Consider the following 25,490-nt stretch of genomic DNA (forward strand, 5'->3'; position numbering starts at 1 on the left):
ATACTTTCTTTGCAACAACGGACAGTATCAACAAAATTAAAGGGCAACCTACAGAAAGGGAAAAAATATTTTCAGACTATATTTTTGAAAAGGGGTTAATATCCAAACTATATAAGGAAATCCTATAACTCAATATAAAAAATAATCTAAGTAATAAATGGACAGAGAAATTGAATAGACATTTTTCCAAAGAAGATACTGAAATGGCCATCACATACATGAAATTGTGTTTAATATCACTAATCAACAGGCAAATAAAAATCAAAACCACAGTGAGATAACACCTCACAGCTGTAAGAATGGCTATTATCAAGATGGTAAGAGATAAAAGTTGGGGAGGAAGTGAGAAAAGAAAACCGTTGTACACTTTTGGTGGGAATGTAACTTGGTACAGTCATATGAAAACAGTGTAAAGGCTCTTCCAAAAAACTACCATTCTGTGTAGGAAATGGAATACAAATATATTTATTTTAATGCAGTTACAGAAAAAGCATATTTAAAAACTAGATAATGAAAATAAATTTTTAATTTTTGAATGTAATTATAACCATGATGTGAAAGTTATTATTTTATTGTTAAACAGTGATTTTTGGTAATATAAAATCATATACCATATTATAAATATATTCTCAAAGCCTTACCCTGAATAGCAAATATTCCACTTAAGCACATTATTTTAGGTATGGTTTACAAGCATTATTTCCAGCATTGATTTATCTTAACTTTCATGTTTTCAAGCCACTGTAGTTAATTTTTTAAATTACTTATCAAGCCAAAATACACTGAAATAAAATAAAAATTAAAGAGATTTAATTCACTAAATCAAAACAAAGTATTAGTATATATGCAAATATAAAGCAAAGGTGCTTAACTCAAGGACAACCTAAAATAACAGCAATTTTTCTTGTGTTTTAGAGGTACAATTATGTGTTCTAAGCAGTCCTGCGGCAACACTGCCTAACCTCCACTTCCCACAGGTATTACAACAGTTACGAGAAAATTACAACAGTTAATTTAGATTTTGACTGTTTGCTCTTTTATTTTTATTTCAGCAAAATTGTTTCTAAAGGCTGGTATTTAACCATTATTCAAGATTTATAAAACTGAATCTTTAGAAATTATGCATCTAAATTGGCCTATAAAATATTAACTTACCTTCTTACCAGAAAAGTCTCTCAGAAAGCAATAATTCTGATATTTAATGTCTAAGAACTAGAGCTTTGAAAATTGTTACTCTTGCAGAGAAGAACACATTAAAATATTTTCAGGTTTACTGAATTTTTCATCCACATTTATATCCAACACTTAGGTAGATTATGATATGCACAGTTATGTCAAAGAGGCGATTTGCATTATCTATGTAACTTTTAGTTTATGATGTCAAGACTATACAAATGCATAATATATATAGGAATATAGGTGCATTTGCCACAATGAGTACTATAACTCATTTATACCTCAAAGATAAAGATAGGTGTTACACATAAAAAAGAAAAATCTAAGAAAAAAATACCTCTACTTTACAAATAAGCATAATACTTAAGAAAATTGTGTTCATCTAATTTGTATTTTTAATGAGATGCCTCATATTCAAATAGTTTAACAACAATCTGTAATCAAGTCTTAAATTCAAAAATATTTTAAAATATCTGTTTTTTCCAAATAATCATGAGATTGGTAGTACATTTGATCCAACAGAGACAGGGGTCATTTTGATTGGAATTAGAGAAGAGAACAGGTAGGAAAAAGGTTTGAGAAAAGATGTTGGGTATTATACAATGAACGAGGCAATGTAGAGGGTGCCTTGAAATTACTTTTAGAATTACTCAGAGTAAAGAGTTTTCTCCCAAACTATTTCTCAGTTATAACAGTTATTTTACAGCACACAAATTATATTTTATTTTTAAATGCAATTACCTAGAAGACTTTTTTTTCTTTGTTTGTCCTGGAACATTTTGTACATTTTTTTTACTTAGTCACTAGATTTAGAGAAAAATTAATCTACTCTCATCAACATTGGAATTAGGGGCTAAGAAAGCTACTTTCTGTCTTTCGGCCATATCTTCCCCATTTCCTGCTCTGGAGGACCCTAAACATGAAGTTCTAGAACCATTTAGAAACTATACTAAAATACAGATTCCCAGCTTTATTCCTTGAGTTTTTTTATCTGCATTTAAATATATTTTATGTATGTATAAATTTTCAGTGGGCCTCAATCCACATCTTGAAGAAACTTCCCTGAGACTTCTATGAGTACTGTTAGAAACATCTGACCCAGCACATGAACACATGCTCTACTACACATCATTCCATATGAACAAACAGTGTGGAGATCATAATGTTGTCCAAGGGAAGTGTTTCATATTCTGAATAAATCTTAATATTAAACTTTATTTAACCAACAAATGAGCATTTAGTGAAATAAAATGGATTTAGAGATCAAGGACTCAGAACTTTGCTCTCCTTGCCTTCTTGCAGCACAAAATGAATAAATTGGGTCAAAAGCACTTTCTCTGAGATAAAATGATCATAAAATTTATGTTACTTAGCTATGAACCAATTTATGTACTATGATAAAATCTCCTGGGCTAATAGACTTGGCCAAATAAATTGACTGTTGAGGTCAGAGTAGAAGATTCTGAGATCACATGAAATTACAAACTGAGAAGAATCATTACACAATTTTCCAAATCTACAATATTCTTAACATTTCAATTGGAATTATCTAGAAAGCTTGGATGCTCGATCATTCAAATATCTTGATTCAATGATAAGCAAATAATTTTTTAATGTTCTCAGCTGAGTACGATTAATGTATTTCCCAAGTTCTCTAGTATTTCTTGCAGAATGAATAATATGACTCATTTTTCTTCCTTTTTTTTAAATCCATTTTTACAAGCGTGGTTCTTTTTCCAAAATACTAAGAAAAGAACTTTTCTACTAAATGTTCTTTTTCACTGCATAAGTTAAAGAAAATGCAAATTTCATCCAGCCTCCATCTCAAAAGTACATGCAAATTGCTACTAATATATTTATGCTGAATGCACTTTATTATTTCACTGGATTATAATTGAGAGCAATATTTATTTCTATATGCCTTGAGTTCAAGCCTAGAAAAAAATTATGCCAGGTACCTTTAGTTCGTTCCTACTGAGCAGGGTGAAGGGAGAATCCATTCACCAAGACCTGTGCCAAGGCCATGGCTGCAGATGCCCAGCCCGAGAAAAAAGAGATGACTTTTTCTACGTCTTATAAAAGTGTTGAATAAACTAGCTGTATGGAATTAACTCTAGATCTTCAGGAAAAAAGACTAGTCCATTAAAGTGTGCACACACAGAAAACAGTGGAATATCCCTTGGAATGGCACTTTATTTAGCTCTTACCACTTCATTTTCATGATGAAAAACACATTGTAAGACCTTATCTAAGACTGGACTACACAATGAGAACTTCCCTCCTTATTCTTACACCACCATAACTTTTCTAGGCTTTTTATTGCTTCATTAAGTGTATAAAGTGAGAGAATATTTTAAAATATGTTCGTGCACTTGTTTTCTTTTGTACTTGCTTATGAATGACCTTCACCAACCTGTGCCAGAAGCAATCTTTGCCTTAGGGGGAACTGGGATCATGGAATGTGAAGAGCAAGAAAGAGTTGGTACACAGCCTTTTTGGTTGTTTTTTGTTTTGTTTTGTTTTGTTTTGTTTTAATACACCTTTATCTATTTCAAAGAGAGAGGGAGAGAGGGAGATAGAAACATCAATGATGAGAGACTCAGTTTTCGGCTGCCTCCTGCCCGACTGGGGATCGGGTCGCAACCCGGGCATGTGCCCTGACCTGGAATCAAACCTGGATCTCCCCCATCATAGGTTGATGCTCAACGGCTGGGCCATGCCACCCGGGCAAGCTTTATTATTTGTAAAACTGGCCTTTAAAACTATTCAGACACAATGGTCTTTAAAACCTGGCTTTAGATTTCAAGAGCCAGATACCTGAGAGAGAAAAACATTTTCTAAATTAGAATAGCTTTCCTTTAAATATAAAGAACAAAATTTGGAAAACGGAACTTGGAGTTTTACTATAAGCCATATAGAATATGGTATATGATGCATAGAACTATTTCTTACCACAAGTAAAAAATGTCAAACCTTCCTTGAAGCCTAGAGGGAAGGGGAGAGGAAGGCTAGAGGAGATGTAACCTTAGGGACTGCTCCTCCACGATTCACTGTGTAACCTAATATATGTTTACAACCTCACGGGTCACCTGGCAGAGACAAATGTATTTAGAATTCATAACTTTGCTCAAATTATCCTGTAAACCCACTTAGATCATCCTGTAATTTGCTAAAAGTTTCCAGAAGGGTTGAAACTAAATTAAAATTTATTACATACCTATTTCATCCCTAATTTTGACAATTGCCAGACCAGTCTTTTGAGGGAAGCCTGGGGGATGGTTTGCAGAATCAGGGGGTTAATCTGGCTCAAACAACCCGGGGCTGCCAAAGTAGCCTTGAGGACCCTTACTGACCTCCTCATGAACTCTTCTCATTATATCATCATGGATATAACAGATGTTTCTCAATGCTAAAATCGCATCCCAGGAGTGGAGATTTTCCACCATTTTTGAACATGCGATGTATGTATAGGCATGTTTGCTAACCGCGCAAGCACAGGGATGTTCCCACCTATACATGTGATGACAAGTTCACTGTGATGTTTATACATGATTTCCCTGAAGGGTGACGAATCCAAGTTCAGGGACACACTGCTCTGGGAGCAACCTCAGCGAGTTCCTTGCGAGCTGGCAAATGATAAAGTTTCTCCTCATAAAATCACCTCAAAGTTGTCTTTTGGCTGGCAACTTTGGATCCGGTTAAGGCCAGTAGCAATCGTCATGTAAAGCACATCTGTTAAACATTTTCTGACTATTAAACATTCCTATTTAAAATATGTTTAATGTTGTGCTTTGTAGTTTATAATTATAAAGCATAAATATATAGGTCCTAATCATCAACTAATTCATTCAACAAATAATCATGGGGACCTATTGCATAGTAGTCACTTAGAAATAATGCAATACAGTGGGAAATCAGATCATTCAGGGAACACGCAGTTTCCTAGGGGTGGGAGGGTGAGAGACAAACATTAAAAATTAATAATATTACTGAGCTTATAATATGTTACCATATTTCTATCTATAACGTTACCATGTAAAAGTGAGATTCTAGTCTGCCTTTCTTCATGGAAATACAGAGTATTAATGAGGCGTGATTTATTTGCATGAGGCAGAGAAAGTTTCTGAAATTAACCATTGCTTTTTTTATGAATCAGAAGCAGCCCAAGAAAAATCTGTATGTTGAAATTTTGAAAATTACTTGTCAAACTGTCATATGTGATCAAAGCAAAGTACTGATATCTGCTACTCTATATATTTTGGGCAGCTTGACCGCTAATGCTGAATCAAATGTTGGTAAAACTGGAACCACTTTACTAGAACAAAAACAACAACAAAAGAGAGCTCAGAAAACTAGGGTGAGAAATTCGGCCCAGGGAAAGAAAAATCATCGTGCACGAAAGGTATCCTGGCTCTCCTGAGGACAAGGCAGCCGGCTGGGCAGCGGGCACGCCCTTCGCTTTCTTTGAAGCAACAGCTGTAGAAGCTGGGGGTAACGAAGCTTAACAGTGGAGAAGTTGGGGGCACAAAGGTTTTGAAAAGATTCTCTGGGATAAAAACGGGGATTCCTTTGCTGTCTTCAGTAACATTTCCTTGAAATCATTAAAAGGAAAGAAGGCCGGGATCTTGTAGAACAGTGAGCATTGGATATATTTGTGGACAACAAAATAGGGGAAAGGTGTGAATTAAGACCAAGAAAAGACCAAAATACATGATGCTGAAGAGCAAAGACTGGAGGACAAGGGAAAGTGGCAAGGAGGTGAAGGAGGGGTGGAAAGGGGGAGATGGGGAAGAGGCGAGGAACGGAGAGATCATTTTAAAACACATATTAATTGTGCTTTTTAATCAGTGGCGATGTTACAAATTGTTTTTCTTATGTTTTTCTCTAGTTCCTATGACTTTCACAAGAGCATTCGCTCCTTTTTAACTACTTTTTAAAATTTTATATGAAAGAATATACTTACGCCCTCCCACTCTAAATTAAACTTCCATCTTTACGATAGCACCGGCCTAGGGTAAAGTGGCGGGGTGGGAATTTGGGAACCGCTTAGTGAGCAGTTCCTAAGAGACATGTTCAAAATACAGTCTGTAGTCACTTACTTTGTATGATCCACCGATGGCCTGTGGTTCTCTTCCCCATGATGAATACTGGTTCCATTGCCAAGTCCCCACCTGAATGTGTTTGAGTCTTGAATTAAATTTTCAGGGATCGGCTGGTACCATTTACACAGGCTTCCTTTTTCAAAACTGCAAAGTTCCATCACTTGTATAGGATGGAACAAAGACAAGATCAGCAACTCAAAATAAATGTGTCAAGAAATGGTGATTTCTATCTGCATCAACACTTTCTTACTCTTGGGCTTTTTAAAAATTATAGTCTAGCTTTAACATAATATAATTAGGCAAATGATTTGTATAATTACTAGAAGAGTTTTGAAGAAATCTAGTTTATTTGAATAAAATACCTATAGTAACTGAAATATTGGGAAAAAGAATCTGCTTTCATAAGGTAGTGAGATTTTAATTAGCTCCTAAAGCAGCAACTTAAGCATTGACAGCCTCTTCTAACAACACGTGCATTGCTTGCATGACCTCCAAGTTCTGATGAGTCTGTTCTTTTTTCACAGTAACATTAACAAACCTAAACTTTAGTCCAGTCTTTAAAGGGGTGTTTCCAAATTCTGAACTACTTAAGTTGAAAGCAATAAGGTTTACAATAACTTTTATATTGGACCTCTGTGCTTGAAAGTTTTCACTGTTTTTGTAATGACTATATTCTAACATTACACAAAATTACAAGTTCATTTTTTTAAAATACATAGGTTGTGTATGAAAATATGCACTCTCTCTCCCTCTCTGTCTCTCTACAATCAATCAATCAATCAATCAATCAATCAATTGTTAAGATGGTAGATCTCATGTTATATTCTTATCACAATAAAAAACATTAGAAAATGTAAGACTGTAGGTAACAGATATATTTATCATATTTCATCTTATAAAGAGATGGAAGAGGCAAGATCACACAATGCACTTAGAAATGAAATGGTAATAATTCAATGCACATTTATTCAAAGTAAATAAATATCCCTGTGATTTAAAAGTAATAATTTAATAGTAAATATTGACTTAGGACATTTAAAAAACTTATCAAAACTTTCCATTCAACCATAAATGACATCACTAAAATTGTTAAATTGAACTAAGAGGAAAGTCAGTATGCACAAAAGACATTCATTAGGTGTGATTAATTAGATTTTGTGTAAATTTTACAAACACCACAACTTATGTATGATCATAAGAGGATTTTAGTGTCTTCCCATGAACAAGTGTGAATACCATAAGGTCTTCCATTATATTATCTTCCATCTGTGATGAACAGTATGTATCTCTAGCCCCGTGAGTTAATTACTGTCCTATCTCGTTCACAGAATAAGTCAGCTATGATTTTATGAGTTTTTTAGTTTGGATTAATTAGTTAATTAATTAATTAATTAATTCACTAAGAGACTTTTTTCTAGGTTAAAAGAATAAATATGACCATTTTTAATTTTTTTTAAGTCCTAGAATTTCTTAACAAGGCTGACGTAAAACAACAGATTAGGGTTTCACTAGACTTCATATTATCTATATGTTCTGATCTCTTAATATTATCAGGACCCTTGAGAACTACTATAGTACAGTAAATTCACATACTACTAAATAAAGAGCAGGGAAAGGAAAATATCAGTGTTCACCCCTCTTGATTTTGTGCTTTGCCCATTCAGACATAGATTAACTTTTTTCCTCAGACCATATCTTTGGCTGAGAAGTTCACTTTTAAAGTAATAATTTTCCTCTGACCCATTCTGGAAAATCTGTGGATTGACAGGTAGCAGTAAATGAAAATAATCTTTCAACAGGACGCAGGTGTTGGAGGGCCAATCTTTATTAGAATGAGTTTCTTATGAACTCTGAATATTTGACATAGGCATCATGTTATACGTGCACTTTGGCAATGGGAGAATTTGAACAAATTCATCTGACTTAAGGGTTTTATAATGCTTCCTCCTTAAACATTACTATTTCATGAGTGTAAGTAGAATAAAGACCAACAGGGGGATAGATAGAAAAGAGATAGTACAATAGTCCTGCAGTCAAGTAAATTCCATGAAAACAAGTGTTTTGAATCCAAAACATAAATTTAAAGACACTCACCTCTTTTTGGGCATCATGGAAGAATGCATGCTGATTATTCTATCATAATTTTCTATACAATTAACTTTCATAGAAAGAAACGGCTATAAGCCAGGTTGAAAATTTCTAACTAAGACACTACTCCATGCTACCTAGAGATTATACTGGTATTTTCTTATCTGCTTGATGGCTATATTTAATAAAAAATTAAGAATTTACTTACCACAAAATGATTCATCTGATTTGTCAGGGCAGTCATATCTAAAATCACATTTCTGGATTTTTTCAACACAGTGACCATTGGACCTGCAGACAAATTCATTGTCTGTACAGTTGTGTGGAGGTAATGTTACTGGAATTGAAGTTTCTGGTGGAGTTGGAAGGTCCACTGGCAAATTACCTTGATAAGAAAGAATATGTAGGTGTCAGTTAGCAGATATTTCATTTCTTTACAGATTTTACACAATAAGCTTTTCTAAGATGCTTCACATTCAACATAATAAAGTATTTGATAGTATTTGCTAATCTCCTGAACTTCCTTATATAAGCAAATAAGTTGGGGTTCTTGGTCTTAGCAATGGCAAATAACTCTGGATATCTTTTATTACAAAAACAGGTGAAGGTACAGATGAAAATTATTGAAAAACTATTCAGAGCTCACTGAATATATAGGAGGCCTAAGACCAGGGCTTAGAACATCAGTAGGGACCAAGGGAGGTCCAGATGCTGGCATAAGGAACTAGAGTCCAGGTCTGATTAAACCTTCTAGTCCACCAGGTAAATGGACTTCGTTCTTCCACTGCTACAAAGAATCTACTGTCTCCTCATCTTTGTTTCACACATCCTTGCATATTCAAGATTCAAAGTTGCGAGGAGACCCACACCAGAAGTGTTCATCTAGAAGTATTTAAACAATTAAAGAAGTAGTTTCTGAAATTAAAGAATTTAGAAGAAACTTAGAAAAGTTAATTTGTATAATAAATTATTTTAAAAACATTTATTAATAACGTCCCTATGTCATGCACATAGTAAGCTCAATGGATTTAAAGCCAAATATGCAATCACTACCATAAAATAGTTTATAGACTAGTGGACAAGGCAGTGAGGAAAGTCCTTCATTGCAGTTCCATAGCATAAGCTTATGATAGAGATGATCACTCAGCTCATTTGCATAGATACTAAACAATTTTTATAACTCTTATTTATTACTCATTATGTGATTAAATGTGTTAACATTGTGAAACACTTAGAATGGAGATTGTATACCATGATACCATGAGCAACATGTAGGTCTTATTATTTTTATTTTTTTATTCCTCACCTGAAGATATGCTTATTGATTTTAGAGCAAAGGGTGGGGGGGGGGAAAGAGAGAGAGAGATCGATGTGAGAGAGAACATCTATTGGTTACTTTCCATATGTGCCCCAACTGGGGATCGATCCCACAACCTAGGTATGTGCCCTGACCAGGAATCAAACCCTCAACCTTTTGTTATAAGGATGATGCTCCAGCCCACTGAGCCACACCGACCAGAGCCATGTAGGTCCTTTCTAAATAAATATACTGTTGTTTAGATGTGAATTTTAAATGAGTGGACTCATTCTGTACTTAATCTTCTGCAACTTGATCTTTTACCCAACATTGTGTGTTAACTCATCCATGATCATGTGTGTTTCAGTTATTTTGACTGTTGTATAATATTTCACTGTATGAATATATTACATGTTTAGCCATGAATGGTTTTTGCCCTGACTTAGTTTGAGGTTTTGTTTATTTGATTTGTACATTTCTCTTGCCGTATCTAGGAGTGGAGCTCCTTGGTCACAGAGTACGCACAGCGCCAACCGGATAACGCCAAACTGTTTCCAAAATAATTGCACCAATTTCTATGTTTCTCAGCAGTGTATATTCTGGTTGTATTCCACGCTCAACATCCATTGGCATATCTAGGTATACCCATGTGTTTGCCATCTGCCCTTGTTGAGTTCATTTTGTCTCTTTCTGATGTTCACATTTATATAGTCCATTTGGTAGAACCAAATAGTCTGGTACAGAAAAGTCATTGTTTGTTTAATTTTGGATGTTGTTCTCTGAAAGCCTTTTTTCACTCTCATTCCTGAGTTTTGTTTTGCTCTAAACTAAGTTGTAATTTCTCAGAACTTTGAATATAACATTCAGATGTCTTCTGACTCCACTCTTGCTCTTGTGAAGTCAGCTATCAGTCAGTCTAATTGTGGTTCTTTTATAATTGTATTTTAATCTCTGACTGTATTTATTTAATTTATTTTTTAATTTCTCTTTATTGTTGAAAGTATTACAGATGTCCCCCTTTTCCCCCTATTGACCTCTCCCTCCTGTTCCCACTCCCTAACATAATCTCTTTTCTTTGTTGTTTTACTAACTCATTTCCATGAGCCCAGACCTGGATTTATTCTTATTATAATATTTGCATGAGGTTCACTAGGATTCTTTTTAAATTTATTTTTTATTTAAGTTTGGTTGGTATATAATCTTATATTGGTCATATTAGTTTCAAATGTAATATATAGTGATTCTACGTGTTTATACGTTACAATGTCATCATCCCTCTAAGATTCTTAAATCCATCTGCTACATTAATTCTAAGCAATTATACCTTGAAAATTGCTTCTCATCAATTGTCGTTGTCACTCTCTGGAATTCCATTAGTTTTTATGATCTATCCTTCAAATAAATCTACCTTTCTCATTTCCCTCCTCTATGTCTATATGCTGCATCCTGAAATTTCCTCATAGCTATTTTCCATTTGACTAATTACAATATTGATGTTGTCCTACAGCTATTTAATTCATCCACTGATATTTTTATTTCATTGATTTTATTTCTCATATCAAGAAGGCCAATTTGATTTTTCCTTTTCCAAAATTTTCTGGGGTTTTTGTTTCTGTTTTTATTTTTTTAACAATGTCATTTATTTTTCTTAAGGCTTGGATTTAATATTTTTAATTATTTGTTTGTTACTTTTCTTTTTCATTAACAGATTTCTACAAACCTTAAAAGTTTAAACTAGTAAACACTTAGTATCTCACACAATTTCTATGAGCCTGAAATGCAGAAGGGGTTTAGCTTGGTGAGGCTGACTGAGAGTCCCACAAGGTGTCCTTACAATGTCAGCCACGACTGCAGTCCTCTGAAGGCTTGACACCCTGAGGATCTGCTTCCAGTGGGGCTTGTTCACAGGCCTAGGGAGTTAGTGCTGCTGTTGGCAGGAAGTATTATTTCTTGGACTTTCTCCACAGGGCTTCTTGAATATCATTTTCACTTGGTACCTGGCTTCCCTCAGAGTGAATGATCCAAGACAACACACTAGAAGCCTACCTTTGGAAACCACACATGGGCATTGCTATGCGGGACATTGCTTACGCAGGCCAGTCCTACTCAGTTGAGAAGGGAGTGGTAAGCAGGGCATGAATTCCAAGACTGGGGATCAGGGGGGCTAGTTTGGAAGCCAGCTTCCCTAATTTACCATGCGTGATTGTTCTGCAAGGTTCCTCCATCACCTAGTTTTCAGAAGAGTCCTTCTAGATAAACTTTGAGTTGTTTCTTTGGGGACCCCACTGGCACCCCAGCCCAAGGGTGTTACATCCCTTCTGGCCCCCCTTTCCCTCCTCCTCCCTCTCACCCATCCCATATTCTGTTACTCTCTAACTCTGGCAGTCTACTTATGCCATCTGTTCTATTTTTAAATGCTCTCTTTGTTTCTCTCACCTGGGGAGTTCTCTTTTCTAAGCTCAGCTTAACATTTAAATAAATGGATGTTATATTTGACATATCTTGGTATATATAGTGCCATAGTTTTCAGATCATCTGATCTTCCACCTTATTAAAACTAGTAGCCTAACTGCATCTTTGGGCCGATTTCAGTGTAAAGTAGCAAACAGTTCCCCTTAGGAAGAAATCGTGGACATGAGTCATCACTCATGTCTTGGGAAATGGAGGCTGATGAGACGAAACTCATAAAAAGCAGGTACAATTCATTTTCCATCTCAAACGTGATCCAGAATGATCGGTAAAAAGACCACGACTCTAAAAAAGAAATTGTAAGATTCTGAAATTATTTTTTCCTGTCCTTATTACTTTTTGTTATTCCAGTAGAATGAGCACATCTTAAAACACAAATAAGCCCAATATATTTGGATTTGAGAGTAACAAAAAGAGCAAACTGAGAAAAGCGTTTCTTCCTCTGGAGCCACACTTTGGAAATGGCGGTGTTTGGAAATGGGCATGTGGAGCTGTAGCTGTTTCCTTGGGATCTGTCATGTGAGCCCAGAAACATGGTGCAGACGAGACATCATTTGAAGATAAGGCATGGCGAGCACTGCAAGGTTCCTGACCCTTCGTGATACCACGTACTGGATAAGCTGAAGCAGCAGTCGCCTCTTTCTCACAGTTCTAGGGGCTGGAAGTGCAAGGTCAGGTTGCCCGCATGGTTGGGTTCTTGGTGGGGGCTCTATTCCTAGGGTGTCTTCACATAGCCTTCTTTGGCACAAGCACACACAGATACCTCTTGTCTTTTTTACTTCTCATTAGGACACTAATTTCATCACGAGAGAGGCACCTTTTATAACCTAACTGAACCCTAATTACCTCCCAGAGACCCCACCTCCCAATGCCATCACACTGGAGATTAAGGCTTCAATATATGAATATTGGGGTGACACAAACATTCAGTACATAGCAAAGACTGTTTATTATTATTATTATTATTATTATTATTATTATTATTATTATTTTGCCTAAAATTGCATAGAAAGGCTAAAGTTGGTAGCAGTGATAGTTAAATCTCCAAATAAAAAACACTAAAAGCTTTGCAGATGAAACAAAATTGCAAAACTGAAATGCAAATGCCTGAAGCCTGCACTCACTGAGAAGCAGGGATTAGTCTGGCTAATGTGATCTTTCTCTCCATCCCCAAGCCACAGGCAAATCAACCCACCTGCACCCCTGTCATTTTAAGTAAATGACTCAGGCTCCAGATGGACTCAATGTTCTAACTCCTTGCTCTGTGGCTGCCTTGTAACAAATGTGATATACTTCATGCTACATTAATACAATCTTTCTGATAGAACAGACTTTCCAACTTGTTTTATTTTAGACTACCCTCCTTACAGTCATTCCCACAATGGTAATTAAGCAATATAATTGATATTTGAACACCCCTAGTTCTTGATAAATTATTACCAGCTTTAGGCATATCATAACTGTGTGAATGACTTGACTGATATGCATAGTTGTTCTTTATCTATCTCTAGGTGACAATGCACACGTTTTTCCTGTGGCTTCTGATGTAAAGAAAAATATGTAATTTAAAAATCTAAAGTCTACTTGAGCTTCAAACATAATCAGTCTGAAAGATTGAAAGATTTGAAATATGTATAGCTCCAGGATGAAGAATATTTTTTCTTATTGCACTTAATACCATAACTTAGAGTTATACCCACTGGCTGAAACAACCACACTTAGTGGGATTATACGGAAGTGTCTGTGTAAAGTCTACTTTCTGGGAGAGTATGTTTTACTAAAATATAGCTATTCTCTGACTATGATTTATAATAACTTTAATTCAGCCATTTGTAGTGACTTTCTTCTGTTTCTAATAGAAAATCAGCTCTTCCTGAAAATATTTTTGCTTTGATACATGGATCCAATGCAATTTTCCAGGTAGCAAAAGGTATTTTCCATTTTTACAGACATTGAACTAATTTAAAAGTGACTAAAAGTTCAAGTATCAGTTGGACACTTTTTAAGCTAAAATCTAAATATTTTATCAGCCTTCTTCAGTTTTGGCATTTAATAATTCCCTCCATTAAAAGTTGACATTTTAAAGTTTTAAATTTAAATTGTTATGTTAGTTATTTCTCCATTTTCATTTTCTAGAAACAATAACAATACTAAGTTGGATGGACCTTTGGCTTTGGACAATTTTCTCCCTTGGTATATACAAATCACTTTATAAGACTACTCCAAAGATGTTAAAACCAGGATAGTTGATTGCAATTACTGAATCTCAAATTTCTTGATTTTTGCCTTGAAGTCTTTTATTCAACTGCAAATATTTTCAATTATTTTGTACTTTTTTCAAAGTCTATATTTCCTTTAAAAACTATGGAACAGAAGAGAACCTCAAAATCAAGTGCTTTCATTTTATTGTTCTGAGACAAATATAATGGACACACCAAAAGCTTAGTATTATCATTTAGCATAAAGTGAAAAGCTGCAGGTGATATCTTACGAGTGAAGGCGAAAGCACTCACACCTCTTCCTTGCCCTTTATTCACACTGAGGCAACCAGCTCTTTGTAGAAAGGAGGGAAACTTGAACAGGTATTTAAAAATAAAACTGGTGAGATAGTATGGCTAATGAGGAGGGATGCTAAAATTCCAATAAACTCAGACAATTCAACAACAAAAAGACATTCCGCAGTTAGGGAAGGGCATCATAAAAGTTGTTGTTAAGCATCCTATAAATGTTTCCATACTTTCTCAATTTTAAGGCATGATCAGTTGGAAGATATGCCACTGACTTAGCAACAACTTTCCTGAGGAAAAGAAAACACTAGATATCTTGAAGAGTGAAATTCTTTCTATCAATTAATTCTTCTAGTAACTAAATTCTAACATACATACTGAATTCTGAAATTTTAAATTAAGTGAAAAATGCATAAGCAATTAATTGCTTCTTTCAACTTGCAAGCTGTGTGTCATGATACAATATAGTCGTGGCTTTATTTTTCCAAATAACCCAGCTAAGTCACCAATAATCCTTGATGTTTGCAAGTAAACTGTTGTATATATTCTGCTGAAGGGAACATACTTTTTGCTTTTCTTGTGTTGGAAAGAAAATAATGTGAAACAGATACTTCCTTTGGGATACTGATATTTAAATCTGAATGTCTGGCAACAATCTTACTTAGTAATGCACTCTGAAGGTCTGGTCCAAGGTGAGGGGAAAGCTAGTTAACTTTGACATCATACCCCATCACTCCCTACTCTGGGAATGGCCAACATCACCATACACTGATGCACAGGATAAGAGGGCTCTATTACATGGCTAAGTTTACCCACTTTCCCTAGAAATGTAATTTATCTTGCCTAAAACTCATTTCTCCAGAATATTCCTGGATCAGTTTTTAAATAAGAATCTACATCATCAAAGTACTGAAACAAAAGAAATATGACCCATAATTGGGAATGGATTTGAAAATTAAAGTAGAAACAACCAGAAGTTAGAAAATAAGAAAGAGTTGACCTGGAAGAGCAAATAATGATGTTCTAGTACAAAGTGAGACGAAACTGTTTATGACATAAACACTACAGGGGAAAATTAATAGAAGTTTGCAGTTAAAAAGCCTACTATTCGAGTCAACACTTTTGAATCATGATCACGGCAGAGCTAATGGAAAAAACAGAACAAATGTGAGAAATATTTTGGAGTTGGAGTCAGCTAGATTTGCAAGTGGGCCAGTTTAAGGGGAGAGTCAAAGGATACAGTGGAATTCCAGTCCTCGGTCCCCAGCTGCTAGAGAACAATGATGGTGTTAAAAGAAACAAAGAAGGCAAGGGAGACAGAGGTTGATTTTAAGCAAATAGGTAAAAATAAAATTATCTACTTCTTTTAATCACTTCTTAAGTTTTAGTATAAAATAAAAGTTATAGGTAATGTAGAAATCCATACTTTGGAGATTAGGTCAATATTTTGTGTGTATGTTTTTCAGTTTTTATTTGTTTTATTAACCAAGGAGACAATCAGTTTGTATTGAAAGCAAATCAATGTCTGCACATAACCTACATGCACTGATCCCACTTCAGCCAACATGATCTCACGGATAAAATTTTTCATCAAGAATAATATTTTTATTAAGAGCCTAATTTTTATTTTTATCTTATGGTAAGATTATATCAAATTCCTTTATGAAACCTATGGCTACCACAGGCTTTGTGGTTTCAACCCAAAGTTTCTTTTGTTATGAAGCCAACATTAAAACCACACAGTTCTGATGGTTTTAAGAATTCCATTCTTCTGAAACATGAACCAGAATATCAGGACTAATGGTCTGTAACTGATATTTCACATCTCTGCCTTTGTTTCTGGTAGCTCTTCTTTCTCTGCCTTGGAACCATCAGCCACAGAATGTATTTAACAGGATAATTGAAACAACAACAGTGTCAATGGTGCCTGTGTTTCTTTCTGCATTCTTTGTTGTTCTCTGCTGCTCTGGTCAAGGTCTCCGTGATTCCCCCTAAGCTCAGAATGGGAGAAGGTTTGCGAGAATCCCTGCCACTGACATCAGACAAGCTAAGGTGAAAATCTCATTCCTGCCCTCAATTACATATTCTCCTCCAGGTCACTTAAGCATCTTAAGTTTAATTTTTCACAGCTGTAAAATGGAAATTGTATTCTTTCCTTTTCTAGGTCAGTAGATGTAATGAGCATTATAATAATAACAGTGGTTAACATTATGGTCCAAGAAAGCGGACTTCATATTCTGCCACTTTATCATAGCAGGGTATCTCCTCAGTTTGCTCCATAAAATTGAGATAAAAAAGCCATCAATCCTACTCAACATTCAACATCTATTCAGCAACTATGGACCAGGCACTATTCTAGACTCTTAAAAGGTTATGGAGTTATGTGAGATGATACATATGAGTGGTAGGTTGCATAACTGTGCCCATTTTACATTCCCTACCCTTGCCAAGCTCCCTGTCACTGGAGACTACTTCCCTGTCCCATTTTTAGACTCGACACCATGACTTGCTCTGACCAGTGGACATGAGCAGACATGATGCACACCATGCCCCTGTAGAAGCTTTAAGTATGCTCTCTTTCTCCCACCCTCTACTTTGACAACAGAAGGTGTCACATAGGGACTTGGTCCTTCAGCCTTGGATCCTGATATATAAGACACACAAACAGAGACACATAGCTTAGAGCTATATAGAATATGCAGAGCTATATACAAAAAATATATATTTTTGCTCTTATTTTTTTATACTAATCAACACTTAAGAACAAGAAATAAATGCTTGTGGTTTGGCTTTCAGGAAAAACTGACTGATACATGACATAGTTTCTTGCATGTAGAAGTACTTAATATTTTAGCAATAATAATAATAATAAACTAAAATATATAACAAAAGTATATAAATACTTAAGAAGATATAGACATATCTCTATATACCCATCTAACCAACAAATATTTATTGAGGGCTCCATGTATATGTGCCAGATACTGTTGAAGGTGCTGGAGATAAGACAGGGAACAGGTGGAGTTCATGCTCTCATGCAGTTCACGTTATTGTGGGGGAGATAGAAATTTAACTATAAGAGGGGAGATGTGGTGTAAAACAGTAACAGGGAGAGGAGATAGAAAATATCAAATAAGGAATAGACTCTGTGCCTATGTCTGTGTTTGTGTATGTCTGTGTGTCTGTGTGTCTGTGATTGCGTAGTGCTCAGAGGTTTTACTAAGGGAGAAACCTTTGATTAGAGGTTAAAAAGAAGTAAAGGAGGAAGATGGGTGGATATCTGGGGGAAGCACATTCCAGGAAGAGGGAAAAGCGGGTGTAAAGAGTGGGGGTGGTCAAGGATTGGTTAAGAGCCCTTATAGCTGAGAGACGTCAATTAGAGGCACTCTAGTGAGAAGTGAAGTCAGAGATGTAGAGGGGAGCCAGTCATTTATTCCTTGGAAGCTACTGGAAGAAGTTCAGCTTTTTGTGCTCTAAATGACATAGGATAGTCATAGGAAAACTTTAATGACAGGGTGACATGATCTTATCTAAGTTTAAAAAGTCATTCTGGCTGCTGTTTTGAGGACAGTTTATATGGTTCAAGGGTCAAAGCAGGCCGATCACTTAAAAAGCAATTGTAATAATCTATTCAGAGCCAGTGGGGGCCTGGACCAAGGGGGGAATAGTGAGAGCGAAGGGAAGGAGTGAACTCCTGATATATCTAAAGCCAGCAGCGGACCAGATTTGTTAATGAAGGATAAGTAACTAGAAATAAACTCATTTACTGAGATAGGGAGCCATGGAGGAATGGCAAAATTGAAGGGCAGGTGGGGATCAAGAATTTACTTTTAGCCTGGCCGGGCGCGGCTCAGCAGTTGAGCCTCGACCTAGGATCCAGGAGATCGGGGTTCTATTCCCGGTCAGGGCACATGCCCAGGTTGTGGGCTCGATCCCCAGTTGGGGCGTGCAAGAGGCAGCCGATCAATGACTCTCATCATTGATATTTCTATCTCTCTCTCTCCCTCTCCCTTCCTCTCTCTGAAATCAATAAAGATATATTTTTTTAAAAAAGTATTTACTTTTAGACACTGAGAGTTAGGGTAAATTTAGTCAGAGCTGATTTCCTTCTTGCTGGCCTTCCAGAGAGGGACTTGGCTTTCTGCCAAGTTCTGTGGGCACCTGCACAGAGTGGTTATGGTCATTAATCCTGCCAGGACAATGAGGTGACAGATCAAAGCCAGGTCATGTCGCTACAAGGGAACTAATTGGAATCCAACCCTTTGATTGTGTCTGGGGAGGGGCCGGTGCTCCTCTGACCAGTAACGTCCTATGCTGACAGAGCTGGGCTGAGCTCGAGCTTTCAGCACCTGGCAGTGCTTTCCACATGGATTACTGCAATTGATTTTTAAATACCCAGCCTCTGATCACTCCAAAACAATGACTATGCTCTCCCTTGTCATGTGTTTTAAGAGCCTCCTGCCTCGCTGCCAGCATCATCCTCCAAGAGCTTGATATCTAGTCCTACTGGATCAGGAAGCACAGACTGGAATGAGTTTCCAATGGGGTGTGTTTGTTTTAGGTTAGTTTCCCTAGTTACCTTTGAGATTCCTATTAAAAATCTAAATTGAGATTTTGAGTAGGTGGGTAATATATAAATCTGCAGTTCAAGGAAAATGTTGAGAATAGAGATATACAGAGCAGGGCAAAAAGAGGTTTACAGTTGTACATACGTGAAATACAGTTTATTCTTGTATTATTATTTATTAATCATTGTATTATTTTCCATACAAACAACTGTAAACCTACTTTTGCCCATCCTGGATATATCTGGGAAACATGTATGAGTTTTTTAATGGAAAATCTATAACATGGAGAGAAAATTATTGACAACAATGCTTAGGAATATATAAGTGTAGTCTGAGAAGAAAACATCTCTGAAGGTATCTGAGAGGTTAATAAAGTCTCCAAAACAATGTAATTACAAAACAATCAATATGGTTATTAAAACCCCTCAAATATAAGGAAATTACAGTTTAACTTCAGATATGATATCCTAAAATTTTGCATGTGATATTAACACAACTGAGTCAAACCTTTTTACCATCTTTACAAAGAATTTAAGATTAATTACTAACAAAGATTTACACTAATCTCTTCCAGGGTTAATATATTTGAAATAATAGAATTGAGAGTATTTTGGAATATTTGTTGAAATTAAATGTTGATTTCCTTGGCAGGTTTTTTTAAGTAAACAGGTTTGAAAATAATCATATATTGAAATATTATTTCTTACCAGGATAGAGGATACAGTCCATAAATGACAAATCATCAATTGCAATGTCTCCCGTAAAGCCATCTCCCACTGAAGCCTCCACCAAAATCTAAGAAAAATATAAGAAATGTATTGTCATACTAAGGAAACTAATTTATGGAATCTCATAGCTGAAAAGGAATTCAGAATTACCTAAAGAGAACTCTCTCCTGAACCGCTAAAAAAATATTTTGCAATATGTTCATAAGTCTGCATCTTGTCTCTAACTGAATACTCCTAGTCACAGGACGCTTCACCCCTCATTGGGCCTATTGAAGCCAAGAAGCCCAGATTGATATCCACTTCCCCATAACTTTCAACCATTATTTCTAGACTTGCCCTGCTTTCTTCTGACCCATTAACTATTTGAAGGCAAATTATTGTCCCCTTTTCCCAACTTTGCCCTAGTAGTTCAGCTGTTTCCAAGGTTAAACCCCTTCCTCTCCCGAGAAATCCAATTTGCCACCAGCGGTACTTGCTAGAATGTACCTATTGAAGAGCTTTAAAATTTTTCTCCCACCAACCTGATTCAGTAGCACTTTATGGAACTGGCTAATTGTTATTAGATCTCCTTCCAAAGCGCATTAATCAAGAAGAACTCAGATGACACCCGTGCTGTTAGAGGGGCTGCAGTTCCACCAAAACTCTAGGAAAATATGAACTGCTGACAAACCAGTGCAGTGTATGGCAGATTGTGATTAAGGGTGAGGTTTACTATAATAGAATTAATCATGATGAATTATTTTAATACTTATGCAAATATGTTGCAGACTTACTAGGAATTCTGCTATAATTTAATAATGAACTTGAAGCAAGCTCAAACTTTAAAAACACATTCTCCTTCCACTACTAGATGAATATATGTTTCTGTTTCATTTTTTCCTCATAAATGATACATGTGGGAGTTGAAATTTTATTTCATTTTTTTAAAATTCTATCTTCCATTAAGAGTTGTCTCATATATTATTTATTGATGTCTTAGTTAAAGGAAAGCTTTAAAAGGTCAAATGAATGACCTCAAACCTCTTGACATCTTCCTCCAACTTTCCAGCCTTTCTTGAGAACTGCCAGACTTCCTCCCTAATTTGTCACAAAGGGAATTAATCAGCATGGGAAAGGTTTATGCATCTAACCAATGGGCAAGTATAGTTCACCTAATGTTGCTGGAGGAACATTTAACAGCAGTATACAGGAAGTGTGCCACTGCTTTACAAAGGATCACTCCAAATACAAAACGCACTGTTCTTTTTACCATCAGCAGGAGTCAAAGAAATACCATAGGCAGAGAAAACGAAAATGCAGGAGGAATTCTTTGTACAAAACCATACAATTAATCTAATAAAAAGAATTTGGCAGAACGTACTGTTAAAAATGTCTTTTGCTTTTTCGAAAAATAAGACTGTAGTTGAGTGAACAATAGGAAAAAGTCCTAAGAAAAGACCAATTAATAACTGAAATCTCTTGCCCAGCAGGGCCTGGCTCAGTGATTGAGCATCAACCTAGGATCCAAGAGACTATGGTTCGATTCCCGGTCAGGGCACATGCCCAGGGTTACAGGCTTGACCCCCAGTTGGGGGCGTGCAGGAGGCAGCCGATCAATGACTCTCTCATCATTGATGTTTCTGTCTCTCTCTCTCTCTCTCCCTTCCACTCTCTGAAATCAATAAAGATATAAAACAAAAAAACAAACAAAAATCCCCTTAAATTTCTTGGATAGTTATGTATCTATCCCACTGCAGTACCACATAGAATATGCTAACAGAAAGCTCACAAGATGCAAGAGAAAGGAAAAACTAAGATATATAAAAATAAACACTATTGACGACTGCACTGATCATGAGTATCTTAGTTAATTAGCGACAAGAGACAAAATTTACATCAGGATCTCAAAATTAAATTTTTAATTAAAATGTATTGGGGTGACATTGGTTAATACAATTATATAGGTTTCAAGCGTACAATTCCATGATACATCCATCTGTATATCGCATTATGCGTTCACCACCCAAAGTCATGTCTTCTGTCACCATATACTTGACCCCCTTTACTCTTAACTGCCCCCCAGACCCCTTCCCTCTGGTAACCACCATACTGCTGTCTGTGTCTATAATTCTTTTGTTTCTTTGATTTTCTTGTTTGTTCATTTGTCCCAAAGTTTATAAAAAACACACTTGGATACATAAGTATCTGTAAGATAATTTTAGGATATATAGACATATTTAGTTCCATTCCAGTGTGTGGGCTCAACTGTTCCAAAATATTCCTTTTTGTTAAAAAAAATTGGTCGTTTGTAAAGATTACAGGTAAGCAGCATTTCTGAGTGGACACTGTCTGCACAGGCTTATTTGTATTGGAGGCTACTTCGTATTCTATGAGAAGCATTTTGTATTGCTTCTATCAGCATTCAATGCCAATGGGACCACAGAAATCGTCCAAAGCAGAGGACAGTTGGCTCTTGCTCTAAGACACAATTTAATCATAATGTTTACCAGAATATCTTCAACTCCCGGAAACCCTCCAAATGTTAAGCATTCTCTTTTTTTAAATTTATCTTTACTGCTGAAAGTGTTATAGGTGTTCCTCCTCTTTTCCCCCACTGACCCCCCCTACACCCAGCATTCACCCCCTCTGGGTCTTCACCACACTATTACCCGTGTCCATGGGTTATGCATATATGCATATAAAAATAATGAACAATAGTTTCAAGCTGAGATACTAAAAATATCAATTTTTAGATACAGTTGCAGCCTTTTTTGAATATTAAAAAGCCTCCCTGAAAACAAATCACATCTTGAGAAAAAGTTATGAATGTTGAGGTTTAATTCTATTTTTGTCCTATATTTAATTTAGTCTTGCAAAAAGTTTTGCAAAGTATCCTAAGAAACTAGTCCTAAGAAAATAATCACACACAAAATGAGGAAATCAAGTGTTTCTCTTCTGGAAAATTTACTTTCACTTCTGGTAATTTCCCAGAATAGATGAAAAGATATTCAAATATAAACATAGTTGGACCTAAGACGGTATTGCCATCCTGAAAACTAGGGAAGTCAAATTTTACTCCTAAATTTCACTAGTACCTTACTGAACGACTTAAAGGGCAATTGAAAATCCCAGTTTTGTCTAAATGATCTGCATTGTCTGTAAAGGCCAATTCTATTTACATTAGAACTATTGTTGGCTTGGACATTTTTTTCATGGGCTGCTGCATGCTCAAATAAAGATGGAGCGGCCTTGTCAACTACATTGAAACTTTTAGTTCTAAAGACTCAAATATTAATAAGGCTCTAGAGACTCACCTGAAATCATTCTTTAAAGAAACTCTGAATTATTGACCAAATTTTTAAATAACATGAAAACTATTGTCATATTATACATTTAACACAATCTAATCATAATTTTTACCAAACTGTCCTCAGTTTCCTATCTTTATATGTCATATGTGTGTATGTGTATATGTGTGTGTGTTTTATAGGCTCTATTAACTCATAAGATAGAAAAAATGGAATTAATTCAACTTGTCTTCTACTTTAGCCATCATGTATTTGGAAAAGAATACAAAATTTCAGCATAATACATCAATATTTAATATAATAGATCTTGGGAAGGGAAGGGAAGGGAAGGGAAGGGAAGGGAAGGGAAGGGAAGGGAAGGGAAGGGAAGGGAGGGGAGGGGAGGGGAGGGGAGGGGAGGGGAGGGGAGGGGAGGGGAGGGGAGGGGAGGGGAGGGGAGGGGAGGGGAGGGGAGGGGAGGGGAGGGGAGGGGAGGGGAGGGGAGGGGAGGGGAGGGGAGGGGAGGGGAGGGGAGGGGAGGGGAGGGGAGGGGAGGGGAGGGGAGGGGAGGGGAGGGGAAAGGAAGGGGGAGGAAGGGAAGGGAAGGGGAGGAAGGGGTGGAGAGAGGGAATGTGCTTAGTCTGGAACATAAACAAATATCTCAGGGTAAAGGCTATTCAAAAACACCCTTTTCTCAGAGGTTGAACTGTGAAGAACACAAGAAATCCATAAAGAATTGTCTCCTTAAACTAATAGAAAATGATATTAAGTGTAAAAAAAGTGGAAAAATAAAAAAGTATATAAAATAAAATAAAAATTGCCTGCCAACAGTGCAGATGAATGGTGCTGTATCGCTGATATATTTAATTTGTGGAAGAGCCGTGAGCCTTAATGTATGTGTAAACTGAAATGTTTACATCTTCACCTTCTTTCCTCTTACATAATATTTCATTTCATAATACTCTCAACTGAATGAGTCTAATTTGTTAGTCTTCCAGAGAAAGCCACCCACCTACCACTGGCCCAACTCCTTTCCCACCCACACAATTTTTTCCCATCAGATTTTTTTTAAATCGAGGAGTGAGGAATGTGGTGGAGAAAGTAAGGTCATTCAAAATTTTATTCATGTTTCTTTATTTAGAATTCTTTCTGTTATTCTTCTTGAGTGAAAGAGACAGAAACATAAAAAACTCATCTCAAGTATTCAGGCCATATGAGGTTGATTTGCTTTCCATGGTCTTCAAAGGGATGCAATGGGAAAGCATGGTTATTTCAACTACATTTATGTATCACTTTCGATGTACAAGAAGGGCCAATATCTGGGTGACTTTTCTTTCCCCTCCAACAAATAACAGTGCCTCTCTGGAACTAGCCTAAATGGATTTTAAAAGAAATAAGTATTGATCAATTTGTAACTAATTTGTTACTTGAAATGCTGCAAACTCACATGCTATTTTAAAGCATCCTCTGGGGACTCATCTACCACGGAACCCACTTACATCTCATCTATGATTTAAATGGGGACAAGTAGTTCTCCAGTCCTAAAAATTATGGAACCTATTTGATTGGAGGTTACAAAGAAGTATTTAATTGAAAATAGCCTGGTCGATATTACAGAAAGAAGAGGAAGGAAGATTTAGAACTATTGATTAAAAAGTTCAGAAAATTGTGTATTTATTATTTTAAATGATTATCTAAGGCACAAAGTAATAAGATTTTAATAGAATATAATGACTGTACAAATGATTGGTTCACACATGCCCAAATTAAATTCTCATTTAAGAGACATAGTTCTAAAATTCTTAGATTCTTTTTTAAATCAACAGACATTTTTATTCTCCACACTATTAAAGGTAATATTTAAAGGAAAATGTGTGGAACTATAGTGTGTCATTTAAATACAAGTCTTTTTACAAGAATGATCACATGCCCCTCCTTCTCCTTATGAAAGGAGCCTCCAAATCTACCCCTGCTTCTATGTGGCAACTTAAAACTGACCCAGAACCAAAGCGAGAAAAACCAGGTCACAGATTCAAATCCAAACAATAACCTACATGTGTCCTTTGCTCCACTTCGATATCCTATAATATCCACACAGTGAATATTGTGAGTGAAAAATTCCATTTAAGCTCAGTGCAAGATATTACCTCTTCAGAGCTGTCCTTGATCACTCAAGCTGAAGCTACTGTCCTTTACAAACTTTTCATAATTTTTAATTATATCAGTATTTGTGTAACTCACTCAGTGTTTGTCTGCCTCCTCTAGGAGACTTTAAGGACAAGCTCCATG

The 25,490-nt window shown here is 36.0% G+C and overlaps 1 protein-coding gene across 1 annotated transcript in view; it reads right to left on the reverse strand.

Moving 5' to 3' along the window:
- The window catches only part of MALRD1 (MAM and LDL receptor class A domain containing 1), a gene marked incomplete at its 5' end in the record, with an annotated part of 544,166 nt that overhangs the window by 365,946 nt on the left and 152,730 nt on the right, over positions 1–25,490 (reverse strand). Inside the window, 3 exons of the mRNA XM_081144915.1 lie at positions 6,276–6,438; positions 8,575–8,751; positions 19,915–20,002. Of these exons, the coding sequence (XP_081001041.1) occupies positions 6,276–6,438; positions 8,575–8,751; positions 19,915–20,002 (428 nt within the window). The remainder of the gene's footprint in view (positions 1–6,275; positions 6,439–8,574; positions 8,752–19,914; positions 20,003–25,490) is intronic.

Source organism: Miniopterus schreibersii (assembly GCF_964146895.1).
Source record: "Miniopterus schreibersii genome assembly, chromosome: 1".
In the NCBI taxonomy this organism is placed as follows: domain Eukaryota; kingdom Metazoa; phylum Chordata; class Mammalia; order Chiroptera; family Miniopteridae; genus Miniopterus; species Miniopterus schreibersii.